Raw genomic sequence first — 20,147 nt, 5'->3', positions numbered from 1 at the left:
GGCAAATTGCTCATGAATGGCATGGTACATTCTCTTTGTAACCAAAACTTTACACTCTATTAATTCAGTGACAGCTGGTTCATTAAAAGAACCTGACTCCTTCACCTCACACTTCCTGTGTCTCTTACCATATAGTATGTCCAGTTACTCTTTACCTTCCATCATGATTGTAAGTTTCCGGAGACCCTCACCAGAAGCAGATGCTGGCACACACTTCTTATAGTCTGCCAAACCGTGAGCCACATAAATTATTTTTCTTTAAAAATTATGCACTCTCAAGTATTCCTCTGTATGCAAAATAATATGGTCTATAATGTTTCCTAAGTTTTCTGTTTCTCATTTTTTCTCTGAATTTTCTATTTATTATTGCAAATGGGGTCTTGATGTCTACAATTATTATGTTGCTATGTATATCTTGCTTCACTTTTGTCAGTATTTGCTTTTTATATTTTGGAGCCCTGATGCTATGTACACATATACATATAGATAGATAAATAATATAGTTACAGATTCCTGGTAAATTAACTCACTTTGCCATAATATAATATCATTCTTTGTCTAATGGTAGTACTTGACCTATAGCATATTATGTCTAATACAATCATGACCACTTCACTCAATTGTGGTTACTATTTTTATGAAATACACATTTTTTTTCCTTCTGTTACTTTCAGCCTATTTGACTCAATGCTACAATGAATCTCTTGTATGCAGCATACTATATGCTTTTAAAGAAACCACCGAGGCATTCTATAGCTTTTTTTTTTAATGTATTTATTTATTTTGAGATGGAGTTTCACTCTTGTTGCCCAGGCTGGAGTGCGATGGCGTGAGCTCACTGCAACCTCCGCCTCCCGAGTTCAAGCAATTCTCCTGCCTCAGCCTCCCGAGTAGCTGGGATTACAGGCACCTGTCACCACACCCGGCTAATTTTTTTGTATTTTCAGTAGAGATGGGGTTCCACCATGATGGCCAAGCTCGTCTTAAACTCCTGACCTCAGGTGATCTACCCACCTCTGCCTCCCAAAGTGCCAGGATTACAGGCATGAGCCACCACGCCCGGCCTCATTTAATTTTGAGATAGGGTCTCACTCTGTCAACCAGGCTGATTTGCATGATTCACTGCTGCCCAAACCTCCAAAACTCAGATCATCCTTTCATTTTAGCCTCTCAAACAGCTGGGTTACAAGGATGTGCCATCACAGTCAGCTAGGTTTTTTGTATTTTTTGTAGAGACAGAGTTTTGCCCTGTTGCCCAGGCTGGCCTTAAACTCACGGGATCAATTGATCAGCCTACCTTGGCCTTCCAAAGTCCTAAGATTACATTTGATTTTATTAAGTAGTTTAATTAATTCATATTTACAATGATTAAAGAAATGAAGTTGTTATTACCAGTTAGATTGTTATTTTACGTGTTTCTAGTAGTTATATTCTTCTCATCTCCTGTTTTACTTTCTTAATTTTCATTTAATTTTGTACTGTCATGCTTTCATTATTTTTTAATCTCCTTTTGCATACTTTCTATAAATATTACCTTTGTGATCATCTTGAAAACTGGAGATTATATACATCGTAAAATTAAAACTATATTTCAATCTCATAACTTCAATTGAATACAAAAACTATGCCTCTATGTTTTACAGTTTGTTATTCATATAAAAATTATTTTATATGGTATATCTATTAGATTTATGCAGATTTACATATTGTTTCTTATATTTTATAAAATCACTTTAAAAGTTTTTATGTACCGGCCGGGCGCGGTGGCTCAAGCCTGTAATCCCAGCACTTTGGGAGGCCGAGGCGGGCGGATCACAAGGTCAGGAGATCGAGACCACAGTGAAACCCTGTCTCTACTAAAAAAAAAAAATACAAAAAATTAGCCGGGCGCGGTGGCGGGCGCCTGTAGTCCCAGCTACTCAGGAGGCTGAGGCAGGAGAATGGCGGGAACCCGGGAGGCGGAGCTTGCAGTGAGCCGAGATCGCGCCACTGCACTCCAGCCTGGGCAACAGTGTGAGACTCCGTCTCAAAAAAAAAAAAAAAAAAAAAAAAGTTTTTATGTACCATCTTTTTTTTTTTTTTTTTGAAACTGAGTCTCTATTGCCCAGGTAGTACAATTTTGCTGATGGCATTATTCCCATTTGACAGCCTTTTTTTTTTTTTTTTTTTTTTTAAATAACTTTAGCAATATCACAGTTTTTTTCTGAGGTACAAAAATGTTTTAAATAAATTCACTGGTGTTGGGCGCAGTGGCTCATGCCTGTAATCCCAGCATTTTGGGAGCCCGAGGCGGGCAGACCACCTGAGGTCAGAAGTTCGAGACAAGCCTGGCTAACATGGTGAAACCCTGTTTCTACTAAAAAAGAAAAAATTAGCCAGGCATGGTGGCGCACGCCTGTAATTCCAGCTACTCGTGAGGCTGATACAGGAGAATCACTTGAACCCTGGAGGTGGAGGTTGCAGTGAGCTGAGGTTACATCATTGCACTCCAGCTTGGGCAACAAGAGTGAAACTCTGTCTAAAAAAAAAAATTCACTGGTTATCTTATGTGACTATGCTTATAAATGGAACATCATTATATGATTTTTGAAATTTTGTTTATATGTGTGTTTGTTATAAATACATTTGTGTGTATCTAAGTTTGTTTATACAGTTTTTCATGTTTACATCATATTTTCTTTTAATAAATTTTTCAGTTATTTTTTGTATTTATATCCACAATTTTTGGTTTTTGGTATTTTAGTATTTCTTTTTATTCTCATTTTTCTGATTTTCAGTAGTTGTCTGGGTTTCTCTTTTTTTTTTTCTTATACAGAGTCTTTTTCTGTCACCAAGGCTGGAGTGCAGTGGTGTGATCTCAGCCAGGCTGATCTTGAACTGCTGACCTCAAATGATCCACCCACCTCAGCCTTCTAAAGTGCTGGGTTTACAGGCATCAGCCACCATGCCTGGCCTTTTTAATTTTATTTTTGAGACAGTGTTGCTCTGTTGCCCAGGCTGCAGTGCAGTGGTACAGTCTCCACTCACTACAACCTTCCCCGCCCAGGTTCAAGCAATTCTACTGTGTCAGCCTTTCAAGTAGCTGGGATTACAGGCACATACCACCATGCCCAGCTAATTTTTGTATTTTTAGTAGATACAGGGTTTCACCATGTTGGCCAGGCTGGTCTCAAACTCCTGACCTCATGTGATTTTTCTCACCTTGATCTCCCAGTGTGTTGGGATTACAGGAATGAGCCACCAACACTGGGCTGTTCAATTCATTTGGAATTTAAAAAATTACTTTATATACTTTTTGTGGATGCTTTTGAAAATTTTATAATTTTTTTGATGGGGCCATGTTGTTTTACTATTTGGTATACATTACAATCTTTGATAGAGATTTGGAAATTAACAAAAAGCTACCTGTTACAATCTTTATAATATAGCTTTGTCCTGGTGTAGTCTGAAATCAATTGTCTTGGCTAGAGATTCTGGGAATTTCTCAAACATGTTTTTAGGATGAATCTTGTCTAAAATTTTGTGTTTATTGTTTAGTTAAATCAGCTTATTTGTATTTCCTCTTAATAGTCAGTAATCACTTGCTATCACTTGCTACACCTATTCCCTGTTTGGGGTACTGCAGTTTCTCTGCTTCTCTATAATTTACCTTTAGACGCAGCAAACCGTCATTCCAATGTATATCACCATTGTTTTCAGCATTTTATGTCATGGGACACATTATCTGGTGTCTAAAAAAGCCCCTAGAAGACAGAAATAAAGATGTATGTACCAATGTACATACACTGTTTTTTAAAAAGGAAACCAGGAGTTGGCGCAATTTACATTTTTGTGTGTGTGTGTGAGACAGAGTCTCACTCTTACCCAGTCTGGAGTGCAGTGGCATGATCTTTGCTCGCTACATTCTCTACCTTCACAGTTTGAAACAATTCTCCTGCCTCAGCCTCCAAAGTAGCTAGGATTACAGGTACCTGTTACCACGCGTGGCTAATTTTTTTTGTATTTTAGTAGAAATGGGGTTTTATCGTGTTGTTCAGGCTGGTCTCAAACTCCTGACCTCAGGTGATCCTCCTGCTTTGCCCTCCCAAATTGCTGGAATTACAGGCATGAGGCATGAGCCATTATGCCTTGTTGGCAATTTATTCTATTATTATTATTATTATTTTGAAACAGAGTCTCGCTCTGTCGCCCAGGCCAGAGTGCAGTGGTACAATCTTGGCTTACTGCAACCTCCGCCTCCTGGATTCAAGAAATTCTCATGCCTTGGCCTCCTGAGTAGTTGGGATTACAGCTGCCGATGACCATGACTGGCTAACTTTTTGTAATTTTAGTAGAGATAGGTTTCACCATCTTGGTCAGGCTGGCCTTGAACTCCTGACCTCAAGTGATTCACATCAGCCTCCCATAGCGCTGGTATTACAGACGTGAGGCACTGCACCAGGTTGGCAATTTACTTTTAAAGGCACAGTGTTATGCTGGGGAGCAAGAAGAGCTGTTGCATATAAGTAACAGACTTTTCTTTATCTTGTTTGTGAATGTTTGCTTTATGCTCACCCGGGGCCTTTCACACACTTAACTCATTTATAAATTTTTCACAAATGTATTTTGGGCAGTATGTTTTTGTTACATTTATATGTCCAGGAAGAAATTACAGCTTGAGGTATTTTGCTATGTCATCTTGCTTATGTAGTTTTTATAACTTTGTAAGTTAGATTTGTAAAGTGTATTTATCTGAGTCTACCAATTGAAGTAATGTGTTTTTGTTGTTTCTTTCAGTTATGTGTTCTCATTTTGCCCAAGACCTTCAGCCAGAGCAGAGCATAAAAGATTCTTTCCAAAAAGTGATACTTAGAAAATTTGAAAAATGTGGACATGGCAATTTACAGTTTAAAAAAGGCTATGAAAGCGTGGATGAGTGTGAGGTACACAAAAGAGGTCACAATGGGCTTAACCAATGTTTGACAACTACCCAGAGCAAAATGTTTCAATGTGGTAAATATGGGAAAGTCTTTCATCAATTTTCAAATTCAAAGAGACATAAGAGAAGACATACTGAAAAGAAAACTTTGAAATATGTAGAATGTGACAAAAATTTTAAACAGTCCTCAACCCATACTACACATAAAAAAATTGATACTGGAGAGAAACCCTACAAATGTGAAGAATGTGACAAAGCCTTTAAGTACTTCTGTACCCTTACTACACATAAAAAAATTCATACTGTAGAGAAACCATACAAATGCGAAGAATGTGGCAAAGCCTTTAAGTACTCCTATACCCTTACTACACATAAGATAATCCATACTGGAGAACAACCCTACAAATGTAAAGAATGTGGCAAAGCTTTTAACCATCCTGCAACTCTTTCTTCACATAAGAAAATTCATACTGGAGAGAAACCATACAAGTGTGATAAATGTGGCAAAGCCTTTATTTCATCCTCAATCCTTCGTAAACACGAGAAGATTCATACGGGAGAGAAACCCTACAAATGTGAAGAATGTGACAAAGCCTTCACCCGTTCCTCACACCTTACTATGCATAGGATCATTCATACTGGAGAGAAGCCATACAAATGTGAAGAATGTGGCAAAGCTTTTACATGGTCTGCACGCCTCCATAAACATAGGAGAACTCATACTGGAGAGAAACCCTACAAATGTGAAGAATGTGGCAAAGCCTATACTACATCCTCAAATCTAATGGAACATAAGGCAGCTCATACTGGAGAGCAACCTTACAAATGTAAAGAATGTGGCAAAGCTTTTAACTGGTCCTCAGACCTTAATAAACATAAGAGAATTCATATTGGACAGAAACCAAGAATGTGACAAAGCTTTATTTTATTATTATTATTCATTTATTTTTGTTTGAGAGCGAGTTTCGCTCTTGTTGCCCAGGCTGGAGTGCAATGGTGCAACTTTGGCACACCACAGCCTCCGCCTCCTGGGTTCAAGCGACTCTCCTGCCTCAGCCTTCCTGAGTAGCTAGGATTATAGGCATGCGCCACCACACCTGGCTAATTTTGTATTTTTAGTAGAGACGGGGTTTCTCCATGTTGGTCAGGCTGGTCTCAGACTCCTAACCTCAGGTGGTCTGCCTGCTTTGGCCTCCCAAAGTGTTGGGATTACAGGCATGAGCCACTGTGCCTGGCCGACGAAAGTTTTTAAGGAAGTTCTTAACCCTTATTACGCGTAATTCATACTGGACAGAAACCCTACAAATGTGAAGAATGTGGCAAAGCCTGTAACAAGTTCTCAGTTCTTTTATTTTTATTCATTTATTTATTTTTTGAGATGCAGTTTCACTCTTGTGACCCAGGCTCGAGTGCAATGGTATGATCTCAGTTTACTGCGACCTCTGCCTCCTGGGTTAAAGCCATTCTCCTTCCTCAGCCTCCTGAGTAGCTAGGATTATAGGTGCCCACCACCACGCCCAGCTCGTTTTTGTATTTTCAGTAGAGACAGGCTTTTGCCATATTTGCCAGACTGGTCTTGAACTCCTGACCTCAGGTGATCCACTCACCTCGGCTTCTAAAGTTCTGGGATGACAGGCATGAGCCTCAATTCCCAGCCACAAGTTCTCAATTCTTAAGAGACATGGCGATAATTCATGCTGAAGAGGAACTCTACAAACCTGAAAGATGTGACAGTGCTTTTCCCAACACCTCCAACTTTTCTACGCATTAAAAAAAATTATACTCTGTGAAACCATAGAAATGTATGAAATGTGACAGAGCCTTTATATGGTTGCCACACTTTATTGTAGGTAAGGTAATTCATACTTCCAAAACATGCACAAGTATGAAGAATGTGGCAAAACTTTTAATCAGTGCTTACACGTTATTTCATAGGAAAGCTATTATCCTTGAGAAAAATTGTACAAATATAAAGAATATGGAAAAGCCATTAATGCCCATCACATCTTAGTCAATGTAAGATGGTTCATAGTTATTAAAAATAAAAGAGAAATTACTGTGGAAAAAAATCTTTCAGAAAATATAAGCCTTTAAGGTGAAGAAGAGTATTGATTCTGAAGACAAGCATTACAAATATAAAGGGGTCTGTAGTACCTTTGCTTGTATTACAGATCTTTTTTTTTTTTTTTTTTTTTTTTTTTTGAGACAGAGTCTCGCTCTGTCTCCCAGCTGGAGTGCAGTGGCGGGATCTCAGCTCACTACAAGCTCCGCCTCCTGGGTTCACGCCATTCTCCTGCCTCAGCCTCCCCAGTAGCTGGGACTACAGGTGCCCGCCACCTCGCCCGGCTAGTTTTTTGTATTTTTTAGTAGAGACGGGGTTTCACCGTGTTAGCCAGGATGGTCTCGATCTCCTGACCTCGTGATCCACCCGTCTTGGCCTCCCAAAGTGCTGGGATTACAGGCTTGAGCCACCGTGCCCGGCACTGTATTACAGATCTTGTTGCACGCATTTTGTATTAGAAGGAAACCCTAAAGCAGTTGCCAAGCTTTGTTCAACATCGGGGAATGTATATTGAAGAAGATTCCTGCAAATGTAATGAATTTGGAAACACTTTTTAGATAATTATTTGTGACCGGTCACGGTGGCTAATGCTTGTAATCCCAGCACTTTGGGAGGCCGAGGTGGGAGGATCACCTGAGGTCGGGAGTTTGAGATCAGCCTGACCAACACAGAGAAACCCCATCTCTACTAAAAATATAAAATTAGTCATGCGTGGTGGCACATGCCTGTAATCCCAGCTACTCAGGAGGCTTGAACCTGGGAGGCAGAGGTTGAGAGTCGAGATCATTGCACTCCAGCCTGGGCAACAAGAGTGAAACTCCGTCTCCAAACAAACAAAAACTATTTGTGTATAACTAAAAGTAGATTTTTAGAAGCATTGTAATTACATTAAAAGTATACTTGTTCCAGCCGGGCACGGTGGCTCACACCTGTAATCCCAACACTTTGGGAGGCCAAGGCAGGTGGATCATGAGGTCAGGAGTTCAAGACCTGCCTGGCCAAGATGGTGAAATCCTGTCTCTGCTAAAAATACAAAAATTAGCTGGGCATGGTGATGGGTGCCTATAATCCCAGCTACTTGGGAGGCTGAGGCAGAGAACTGGAATTGCTTGAACCCGGGAGGCGGAGATTGCAGTGAGCTGAGGTCACACCATTGTCCAGCCTGGGTGACAGAGCAAGACTCCATCTCAAAAAAAAATATATACTTGCTTCCTTAAAAAATTTTTTCTGAAAAGTGAATAATGATGTAATCCAGCTTTCAAATTACTTTATGCTATTATTTTGTTCTTACTGTATTCACATGTGAAAGCATATGTTCAATTTTTGCTGCATCAGATATATTAGTGATACTTTTTTATTAGTTGGGCGTTTATGACCTTTTCTATACAAGTAAGGACATTAAAATGTAAGATGTATGATGAAAATATAAGTGGAGAGGCTCTTTGTAGTTAACCTATATTAAGTAATGTATAAGGTAGGTGTTCAGAGTAATCCTTTTCTACATTATAGTGAGAAATAATTATAGAGAAAAGTATATTAAACTAAATTAGTATATTGTACTTGTACTTTTATGTAACAAAATGCAGTACATTTAAAAATTGTTAGATTATGAGTGAATTTAATTTGATGTTTTTTTACTATGTTAAGACTATTGTGCATTTAATGAAGCATTATTATGCCACTAACTAACCTATCCCACCTTACTCAAAGGTGTAGGTAAAAGATGGTAGCAATATACTATTTGGTACATAATAAAGTAATATCTTTACTAATCACTTTGCCAGTGGCTTTAAACAGCAAATGAATGTAAGAATATTGTTCCTATAGGTTAAATTTTTATTTTCAGGAGAAAAGAACAATTATTGGAACAAAACAAATTATTTTAATAAGGTGGTTAATAAAAAACTAAGCACCTCCAGAATGCTGAAAGCAAATCTATGCTTTCTGCTTTGTCTTTTATTTATTAATGTAAAATTTTATGGCTTATGTGTCAAATTTTTTTCAGAATCTGCCTATTAAATTATAGGCAGCTTTGTCTCCAGAAACAACACTCTTAAGTATAACAATAAAAGCCCTCTTCAAACAGAAAACAAATAATCATTGTTAACACTTATTTTAATGAAAATTCAACCAAAATCAAGTAATTGGATATATTTTTATTATCCTATGTGTGTGAATGTATAAAATGATGCATAAAGGAAAAATAATTTAAGCCAGAAAAAAAGATGTTAAATAAAAATATTTGTAATGAATAAAACTCTAAATTAGTTAATTGTTATTTGCAGGTGATATCTTTGTTTATGTAGATAACAAAAGCAGCAGAAAATTTTCACGGAGTCTCTATCACCCAGGCTGGAGTGCAGTGATGCGATCTCAGCTAACTGCAAGTTCCGCCTCCTGGGTTCACTCCGTTCTCCTGCCTCAGTGTCCCCAGTAGCTGGGACTACAGTCGTCTGCCACCACGCCCGGCTAAATTTTTTTTGTTGTTTTTTGTAGAGACGGGGTTTCACTGTGTTAGCCAGGATGGTCTCGATCTCCTGACCTCGTGATCCACTCGCCTCAGTCTCCCAAACTGTTGGGATTACAGTCGTGAGCCGCGACACCCAGCCGTGAGAAGCTTTTAATAAGCATTTAAAAGAAACTAGGGTTACTTGTTATGTTTAAAATATATGCTATTCTCACACAAAATGAAACTGCTGCAATCCAACTTGAGAAGCCAAGTTTTACATTGTTAAACACAGAAAATATAAATGTATACTTTGCAGAATAGGGTTAGGCACTCTGATATGTGAAAGAAAATATTAGGAAATAAACTATGTTATTCTTTAGATATAGGCTGAAGAAAGTAGATGAAAATCCTGTAATTCCTTCTTGCCTGCAGCAAACTTAAATTTATAAGTAACTATTTGGGTAAATATAGAGTGCCTATTAATTATGTAATTTACTTCAGGCATAACATGCAAATTCTAACATATTGTCCTAAATATGTAAATCTAAAATTACAGACAAATTTGAAATAGAAAACAGAAGGTATAGGGAGAGTGACATCAGTAAGATGAAAAGATTAAAAATGCCCTATTTTGATATCCCCTTACAGCAAAAAAATAATCAGCCATCCCTGACAAAAATGCCTTTATTGGCTGGGCACGGTGGCTGATGCCCTTAATCCCAGCACTTTGGGAGGCTGAGATGGGCAGATCACGAGGTCAGCAGTTTGAGACCAGCATGGCAAACATGGTGAAACCCTGTCTCTACTAAAAATACAAAAAAAAAAAAAAAAAAAAAAAAAAATAGGCGGTTGTGGTGGCACACGACTGTAATCCTAGCTCCTCAGGAGGCTGAGGCAGGAGAATTGCTTAAACCCAGGAGGCAGAGGTTGCAGTGAGGTGAGATGGCGCCATTGCACTCCAGCCTGAAGGAGAGAGTGAGTCTCAGAGAAATAAATAAATGCCTTTATTAGAGAACCAGGCATTATGGCTCACACTTGTAATGACAGCTACATGGTACATCAATGATGGAGAACAGCTTCAGGCCAGGATTTCGAGACCAGCCTGTGTTATGTAGCAAGATGTCATCTCTAAAATAAGTGCCTCTATGAGAGATTTGAGATCCAGGGATGGAGTTGTGAAACTCTGTTAAAGCTTAAGGTTGAGAAGTGTTCTATTCAGAAGGCAGGCCCTCATTCAGATGGAAAACTACCTGACCACTGTTCTTGGCTACAGACCAGGAAAGGGTTCACCCAACTTGGTCCCACTAAGAATTCTGAACTTACTCTGTAATCATCCGAAACTCCTCCCAGCCACAGTCTGGCAGAGGTCTTCCCATTCCAAAGACCTGGAGGAAGGCACATATTTATAGCCATGCAGGCAGGCCTGCAGACCTTGGCCTGTACAGGGGTCCCTGAAGTGGTTCAATTACTCAGTTTCTGCAGACCCAGCAGCCTTGTGACCAAGCTACAACCCCTCTTCACTACAAATTCAGAGGGCATCTCATCACCCTAAGGGCCCAACAAAAGACGATCTTTATCTTCTAAAATCAGTGTGTGAAAACTTGAAGAGGTGTTTGCTCCATCAACTTCAGACACCAATACAAAGCTATATTATGCCCATTGTCAATGCTTCTATTTTAATGTAGCACTGGAAGTATGTGGCAGAAGAATTAGTCAAAAAATGTTTTTAAATCCATTGAAATGAAAGAAAAATGAGTAAAAAGTTGCTGTTTGCAGATTATACAATTTTATATTTAGAAAACCATAAATAGTATATTAAAACCTGTCTAATAAATACACTCAGTAAATTAGCAAAATACAAAATTAACATACAAGTATGGTTTCATTTACTTAAACTATCTGATAAAATAGAGAAACAGGCTGGGTGTGGTGGCTCATGGCTGGAATCCCAGCAGTTTGGGAGGTCGAGGCGGGTGGATCATCTGAAGTCAGGAGTTTGAGACCCCAGTGTGGCCAACAAGGTGAAACTCTGTTTCTACTAAAAATATAAAAATTAGCTGGACAAGGGGCCAGAGATTATAAGGGGCCTAGAACGGTCTTAAGAGGACCCAAGCCTCCATCTGGAGGGCCAAGGCCCTCAACTAATAAGCCCCCTAAGGAGTATAGGGGGGCAAGGGCAGAGAATGCTAAGATTGAGAAGGGAGAAGGACAAGATGTTACCAATGTGGAAAAAACACACCACTTCAAGAGTGAGTGTCCTGAACTAGAGAGAGAGAAACTCTCACACTCAGGACTTTTGAGGAACAATAGGGGAGTCAGGGGCCCCACCTTTTTTATTTTGAGTCCCACCAGGAGCCCTTGATAAATTTGGAGGTGGGACCTAAATGTGAATTTATCACCTTTCTTGTCGATTCAGGGGCTTCACCCTCCTCTGTTTGTTTCCCTTCACCTGGTCTCACCTGCTCTTCCAAAGAACTTTTAATCTCTGGGGTAAAAGGAGAAGGATTTACGCAAAAAAATTTTAGAAAGCACAGAAGTCAGATATCAAGATTGATTTACCCATATTCAATTTTTATTAATTCCTGAAGCAGGAACTAATCTACTAGGAAGGGACTTAATGTTAAGGCTAGGCATAGACCTTCCAGTGGGCCCTAAAGGAATCCTCACTTTCACTACACTTAACTGCTGTGGATGAGAAATATATTCATCCTGATGTCTGGTCAAAGGAAGAAAATAGAGGGATGCTCTAAATCCCTCCAATACATATCAAACTAAAAACCCCTGGGGAAATAGTAGGAGAAAGCAATACCCCATTCCTTTAGAGGGCAGAGTAAGGCTGAAGCCTGTAATTGAGGGTCTCGTTAAAGATGGGCTTCTTGAACCCTGTATGTCTCCTTACAATAACACCAATCCTGCCTGTCAAGAAATCAGATGAATCATATCAATTGGTGCAAGAACTTAGAGCTATTAATCAAATAGTCCAGACCACTCACCCCGTTGTTCCCAACCCTTACACCATTCTTAGCAAAATTCCATATGATCATCGATGGTTTACAATGACAGATTTGAAGTATGCCTTCTGGGCATGCCCATTGGCTTAGGATAGCTGAGATATATTTGCTTTTGAGTGGGAAGACCCCTATTCGGGGCAGAGACAACAATATTGATGGACGGTCTTGCCCCAGGGTTTCGCAGACTCCCCCAACCTGTTTGTTCAGATCCTAGAACAAGTACTAGAAAAAGCCACAGTCCCTAAACAAATATGTCTGCTTCAGTATGTGGATGATCTTCTTATATCTGGTCAAGTCGTAAAAGAAGTAGGTGACTACACATATTCTCAATCACTTGCAGTGTGAGGGGTTGCGGGTTTCAAAAGGGAAACTTCAGTATGTAGAACCTGAAGTTAAATGCTTAGGCTACCTAATCAGTGCAGGTAAATGAAAAATAGGACCTGAAAGAGAATTGTTTCCCTATCCTTGCCTCAAACTAAACAAGAACTCAGGACATTTTTAGGACTAATTGGATATTGTCATTTATGGATTTGACTCATATGCATGAAACAGTACAGGTTTTTTTTTGTTTTGTTTTGTTTTGAGACGGAGTCTCGCTCTGTCGCCCAGGCTTGAGTGCAGTGAGGCGATCTCGGCTCACTGTAAGCTCTGGGTTCAGGCCATTCTCCTGCCTCAGCCTCCCGAGTAGCTGGGACTACAGATGCCTGCCACCACACCCAGCTAATTTTTTGTATTTTTAGTAGAGACAGGGTTTCACTGTGTTAGCCAGGATGGTCTCGATCACCTGACCTCGTGATCCACCCACCTCGGCCTCCCAAAGTGCTGGGATGACAGGCATGAGCCACCGCGCCCGGCCGAAACAGTAAACTTCTATGAGAAACTTGCCCAGTGGAAGCCTGATAATTTCATCTTTCCATGTTCAACAGCCACAAAAGGAACATTTTTAATATTGCACATCATAAATCCTTGCTGGGAATCCTGCATGACATATAAGAGCTATGACATAGAGAATGCAGAGATGGCTCTGGAATACAGGAAATAACATTTTTCAGAGACACTTGACTATCATAAGAATTTTAACAAGTAGTTAAATCAAACTTATTAGGGAGGAAAAAATATATGTAGAAAGGTAAAGGTTTGCGAGTACTAAAAGCAAGGCAGTCCAGGAGGCAGAGTGGACACAGCTCTTCATCTGAGACATATTTACCTGAAGAAAAGCCTTTTTTTTTTCTATCTCCTACTTCTCTGGAATTCCTTCTCAGATGAGATTTTCTGGACAAATTACACCTGCATCTGAAGGATATGCCTTTAAAGGTGTCAGTACCACATGTCCACCTGCTAGCATGACATCAACTGGCAGAAATAGACAGAAAAAGTCCACCCATTCCTGTTCTTTAAAACAGAAGAGGTTCAGGCACAATGACATGCTACATGAAGATGAAAACATAAGTTTCTCCTTTCCTGTCCTCAGGTGCCCTCCCCTGCCAGACACCAGCAATTTCTGCTACAGTAATGGAAATATGTGCCACACTGACCTGTCCCTACCGAACCCAAATAGAACCAGCCCTCTGACCATCCTTTAGTCCAAAGGTGGAACTTAACTCTCATGAATGTATTTTGAAGCCCTCATACCTGATTCTGGCCTCACCTTAGAGTAACATGAGGCCCTTCATTAAAACATGATAGATGCTTCCATCGAGAATGATAAACAGAAGCTGTGGGGAGGGCACAAGAGATTTCTGCAAAATTGGCCACGTGATCCTAATGAGAAGCCTGGGCTGATCACCACTAAGCTAAGCATTGCCTCTCTAGCTTTAACGAGCTTATAAGTCACTGGTAATTTTGGCTCCACTTTATGTAATGTGATTCTGCAGGTTTGAAAAGGGTCCATGAATGGGTGTTTTAAACAAGTCCCCTGTCAATGCTGATGTTGCTTCCCTTTGGTGCATTAACAACATTAGAGAAAGCAGTCACAGCACAGGGTCCCTTACACTTAGCACTCTTGTCACAACCAAATACGTCTGCTACAAATAAGGACAACTCATCTCCATCCTGAAGTTTTATATTCTTTGCTGGCTCTTTAAAGTTTACAGAGGAAACAAAAGGCAGCAATGTCTGAATAAGTTTGTATTTAAAAAACAACATGTAAACATGTACTAATGCAATGTTTATTAAGCAGGTACTATGGGCTGAAGAGTAAGATACAAAGCACTGTGCTAGCCATCCCACATTATGCAATTTAATTCTCATAACACCCTGGGAGCTGGTACTAAGGGTTTAATAATTTTTAGGATCTAGATAAAGGGCCCAGCATTTTTATTTCTTCTGTTTGTCTGTCATGAAAGGTAAATAATAAAGCTAAATATAGAGAGATGAAAGAGATATAGAGTTTACCGTAGCTTAGAGAAAATTTTATTCTGTTTATATTTACTTTTTTGTGACTTATGGAGCAACTACTGGACCTGCAGGAATAGAAAACAAGTTGCTAAAGAGAATGTCTCTGCAACCACTGGTTTTAATAGAAAATTTAAAAACTAAGACTCTACAATACATATTTTATTTTTCCCATTTATCTGCTTTTGGGTTTTAGGAAATTGTGAGCACCAGCTCTAGAAAAAGGCAGCAGGATTCACCCGCCAAAACTCTGATATCTTCTAATTAGTTCTGTGAGGCAAGACTCCAGGGTAGGGTCAGACGTAAATAAGGCCTCCAAAAAGGGTACATCTGAACGGGTCTGGGACGAGGTGAGGACCCTATAGAATTCTGTTCTCTATGTCACTGGGGTACTAACAGTTTTGTTTTTTGTAAGCTTACCTGAAAGAAACTTAAATCACAGAGTTTCAGTAATTTTAATCTCTTCTAGCTACTGCCCTGTCAAATTTATACTATATACTAATATGCAATTTAAACAAATCCCTTCAGGTTTTGTAGTGTAATTTTATTAGAAAATAAATACCACGCACTTAACAACATAAAAGAAATACATTTTATATGGCCTGATGCGGTGGCTCATTCCTGTAATCCCAGCACTTTGGGTGGCTGAGGCAGGTGGAACACAAGGTCAGGAGTTTGAGACCAGCCTGACGAAGATGGTGAAACCTCGCCTCCACTAAAAATACAAAAATTAGCCAGGTGCAGTAGCAGGTGCCTGTAATACCAGCTACTCGAGGGGCTGAGGCAGGAGAATTGCTTGAACCTGGGTGGCAAAGGTTGCAATGAGCCAAGATTGCACCACTGCACTCCAGACTTGGTGACAGAGTAAGACTCCATCTCAAAAATAAAAAAGAAATTATAATAACAATTTTTCTATTCATGAATATCCCTTCAGGTGTAGACATGAGAAGTCAGAACAATGTAAAGAAATAGCCTAAATAAAGCCTAAGATTTTGGGCATATCTATTTATTGTACCAACCATATGATGCATAATTCAATTATTTACCCAGTTGCTAGTCTAGACTAAAAGTTTCTGGATTGTAAGAACCATGACTACTTCATGGCTTTTTTTTTTTTTTTTTTTTTTTAATGGCCATATGAAATGGAAGCAACTAGTTTATCTATTTGAGTCTCCAGATCTTCTCCTCGTTTATCATCCAAGTACCAGAAAACTGGAGAAACTCTCATCTGCGTACCAACCAAAGACACCTCTTGTATGAGAGGATGAACAAACACATGATGAATCATTTCTCTTACACTGAGACAGAAGGAAAATTAACCATTCTTGTCAACCTGACATAATTCTGCTTGGGACATCCTCAAATGCCTCAAAGGCACCTAGATGATCATGAGAGAATTCCCAGTGACCAGGGGCTGATGGCCCAATGATAAGCCAGGCTAGAGAGACTCAGGCTGATTCTAAGTAGAAAATGGAACGTCCTGGTGGAGCTCCAGAAACTAGATCACCTGTTCCAATTTGCCAGCTCCATGGTATAAAACCTTTTTTTGGAACTTTTTAAATTTTTTGAACTCTTGGACATCTGAATTTTGCATACGGTATGCACTTGAAAGCATGTTTATGGGTGAAAATGCAGAAGAGGGAAATATGTTATAAAAAATCCATGAATGAACAAGACCTATGCAACAGAACAGAGAGCCCAGAAATAATACCACCCTCTTGCAACCATCAGATTTTTGCCAAAGCTGACAAGAGGAATGTGGGAAGAATTCTCTGTTTCATAAATGGTGCTGGAATAACTACCCAGCACTATGTAGAAGACTGAAATGGGACCTCCTCATTACACCATATACAAAAATCAACTCAAAATAAATTAAAGACTTAAATGTAAAACTTAAAATTATAAGAAACCCTGCAAGATGGCCAGGCGCGGTGGCTCAAGCCTGTAATCCCAGCACTTTGGGAGGCCGAGACGGGCGGATCACGAGGTCAGGAGATCGAGACCATTCTGGCTAACACGGTGAAACCCCGTCTCTGCTAAAAAATACAAAAAAAAACTAGCCGGGCGAGGTGGCGGGCGCCTGTAGTCCCAGCTACTCCGGAGGCTGAGGCAGGAGAATGGTCTAAACCCGGGAGGCAGAGCTTGCAGTGAGCTGAGATCCGGCCACTGCACCCCAGCCTGGGCGACAGAGCAAGACTCTGTCTCAAAAAAAAAAAAAAAAAAAAAAAAAAAAAACCCTGCAAGATAACCTAGGAAATACCATTCTAGACATACAAACTGGCAAAGACTTCATGATGAATCTATCAAAAGCAATTGCCACAAAAGCAAAAATTGACAAATGGGACCTATTTAAACTACCGAGCTTCTTCACAGCAAATAAACTATCAACAGAGTAAACAGACAACATACAGAACAAGGAAAATATTGGCAAACTCTGCCTCTGACAAAGGACTAACATCCAGAATTTATTAAGAGCTCAAACAAGTTTACAAGAAAAAAACCAAACAACCCCATTAAAAAGTAGAAAAAAAATGAACATATTCTTTTCAAAAGACAAATGTGCAGTTAACAAGCATGTGAAAAAAATGCTCATTGCTAATTATTAGAGAAATTAAAAGAAAAACCACAATGAGGTACCACATCACACCCATCAGAATGGCTATTTTTTAAATGTCAAAAAATAACAGATGCTGGTAAGGTTGCAGAGAAAAGGGAATGCATATAGTCTGCTGGTGGCAGTGTAAATTAGTTCAACAACTGTAAAAAGCAGTGTGGCGATTCCTCACACAACTAAAAACAGAATTATCATTTGACCCAGCAACCTCATAATTGGGTATATATCCAAAGAAAATATAGTATGGTTAGATGTTGTGGTTCATGCCTGTAATCCCAGCACTTTGGGAGGCCATGGCAGGTGGGTTGCCTGAGCTTAGAAGTTTGAGACCAGCCTGGACAACATGGCAAAATCTTATCTCCACGGAAAATATATACATATAAAAAAAATTGGCCAGGCGTGGTAATGCACGCATGTGGTCCCAGCTACAAGGGAGGATGAGGTAGGAAAGAATCACTTGAACCTGGGAGATTGTGGCTAAAGTAAGCCAATATCATGCCCTGGCACTCTAGCCTAGGCAATAAGCCTGTCTCCAAAAATAAAATAAAATAAAAGATTTAGTAAAAACAAAATACGGTATGGAAACATTACAAAATACTGGGTAGCTATTTTTAAAAATCATGTCCTTTGCAATAACACAGATGAATCTGGAAACCATTATTCTTAGAAAACGAATGCAGAGGCCGGACGTGGTGGCTCACGCCTGTAATCCCAGCACTTTGGGAGGTTGAGGCAGGTGAATCACCTGAGGTCGGGAGTTTGAGACTAGCCTGACCAACATGGATTAACCCCGTCTCTGCTAAAAATACAAAGTGGGCTAGGCATGGTGGCGCCTACCTGTAACCCCAGCTACTCGAGAGGCTGAGGCAGGAGAATCACTTGAACCTGGGTAACAAATGTTGTGATGAGCCAAGATGGTACCATGGCTCTCCAGCCTGGACAACAAGAGCAAAACTCCTTCTCAAAAAAACAAAACAAGACAAAACAAAAAACAACAACAAGAAAGAAAACTAATGCAGAAACACAAAAACAAATGCATGTTATTATTTTTAAGTAAGAGCTAAGCAATAAGAGCACAGAACACAAAAAGGAGAACAACAGACACTGAGGCCTAGCTGAGGCTGGAGGGTGGGAGGACTCAGAGGATCAGAAAACGTAATTGTTTGGTGTTATGGGTAGTACCTCAGTGACAAAATAATCTGCACACCAAACCCCCATGACATGATTTTAGCTGTAAAACAAACCCACATGTGTACACTGAACCAAAAATAAAAGCTAAAAGAAAAAAAAAAAAAATCCCCTGGTGGGAGAGAGTGCAATGTAAGTGAATGGACAGATTTTTGCTACAGATAGTGGCCTAGGTGGGGCTGTACTCTATTTCTGTGTGCATGTAGGCAGATGAGATTGTGAAAAGGAGGGCCAGAACCCTAGGTTGGTGGAGAAAACTGATTGCTGCTGCAGATTCGGTGTCTGGGGATGGGGATATGCAAGGAAACTTATAGATACTTTTGACTTTTTGTCTAGAAATGCTTGGATCAAAAATGTCATGGTGAAGTCCCTGAGGGTGGTGCCTAGTCCTGGGAGGTGTGTGGACACATCAATATCTAGTGTGTGTGTTTGGGAGTGGGTGGGAATCCAGTGGTGGCAGCTGCAAGAAAAGGGGGTGCATCATCAGAGCTCCTTTCCTCTAAGTTTTCGGTCCTCTGTCATCCTGGGAGAAGACCTGGAATCACAGGACAATGGGTGGTGTGACAACCTGGGTACAGGAGAGCAGAGTCTCCCATTCCCAGACACCCAGAGTTTTATTCCAGGCCAGGCCTCCATGGTATCTTTTTTCTGGCATCGAATCTGTAGAGTTTGCTGAACATCAAACAATTCTCCAACACCAACTCGTTGTCTAACATTTGAATTCTAACACTACCCAGGGTCAGCACAGACCCTGATTCAGGGCTCGGTCCCACAATATTGTTCTCACTGCAGATGCCAGTCACAAACCCTATGGGCCCATCTATGGTTCTGAGCTACTGTTTAAAAATTGGGGACTCCCATAACCTCCCTGAAGCTCAATAATTTGGTAGAGCTCCTCACAGAACTGAGCAAAACACTGTAGTTATGTTTACTGGTTTCATACATAAGATGTGGCCCAGGAAAAGTCAAATGGAAGAAATGCATAGAACAAAGAAAAGAGATGAGGAAAGATGAAACACAGAATTATGAAAAATATTTGCGATTAATACAATTCTCCTTCCTTTGTGTGCTTCAGGAAGAGTTTATGGAAAGAAACACTCTTCCCATTATGATTAAGATGATGCTCCCTTTTCTTACCTATCACACAGCCAGACACACACTCTGCACATTTTCTCCTTTTTCTCATTAAAAAAAAAAAAAAAAAAAAAAAAAGCTGAATTTGCCATCAGTGGTCAAAATCAATCTTTTTTTTTTTTTTTTTTTTTTTTTTAGATGGAGTCTCGCTCTGTCACCCAGGCTGGAGTATAGTTGGGCCATCTCGGCTCACCGCAACCTTCACCTCCTAGGTTCAAGCAATTCTCCTGCCTCAGCCTCCCAAGTATGTGGGATTACAGGCACCTGCCACAATGCCCGGCTAATTTTTGTATTTTTAGTAGATACAGGGTTTCACCATGTTGGCCAGGCTGGTCTTGAACTCCTGACCTCTGGTGATATGCCTGCCTCAGTCTCAC

At 39.9% G+C, this 20,147-nt stretch overlaps 1 protein-coding gene across 2 annotated transcripts in view; it reads left to right on the top strand.

Moving 5' to 3' along the window:
* The window catches only part of LOC126942272 (zinc finger protein 486-like), a 268,583-nt gene extending 261,453 nt beyond the window's left edge, over positions 1 to 7,130 (top strand). For both annotated transcript variants that reach the window (XM_050769677.1, XM_050769676.1), the window contains exon 4: positions 4,777 to 7,130. In XM_050769677.1, coding sequence (XP_050625634.1) covers positions 4,777 to 5,831 — 1,055 coding nt within the window. In that variant the 3' untranslated portion in view covers positions 5,832 to 7,130. The remainder of the gene's footprint in view (positions 1 to 4,776) is intronic.
* The last annotated feature ends 13,017 nt before the right edge of the window (positions 7,131 to 20,147 follow it).

Source organism: Macaca thibetana, chromosome 19, assembly GCF_024542745.1.
Source record: "Macaca thibetana thibetana isolate TM-01 chromosome 19, ASM2454274v1, whole genome shotgun sequence".
Classification (NCBI taxonomy): domain Eukaryota; kingdom Metazoa; phylum Chordata; class Mammalia; order Primates; family Cercopithecidae; genus Macaca; species Macaca thibetana.
This window is presented reverse-complemented; position numbering and strand designations above follow the sequence as displayed.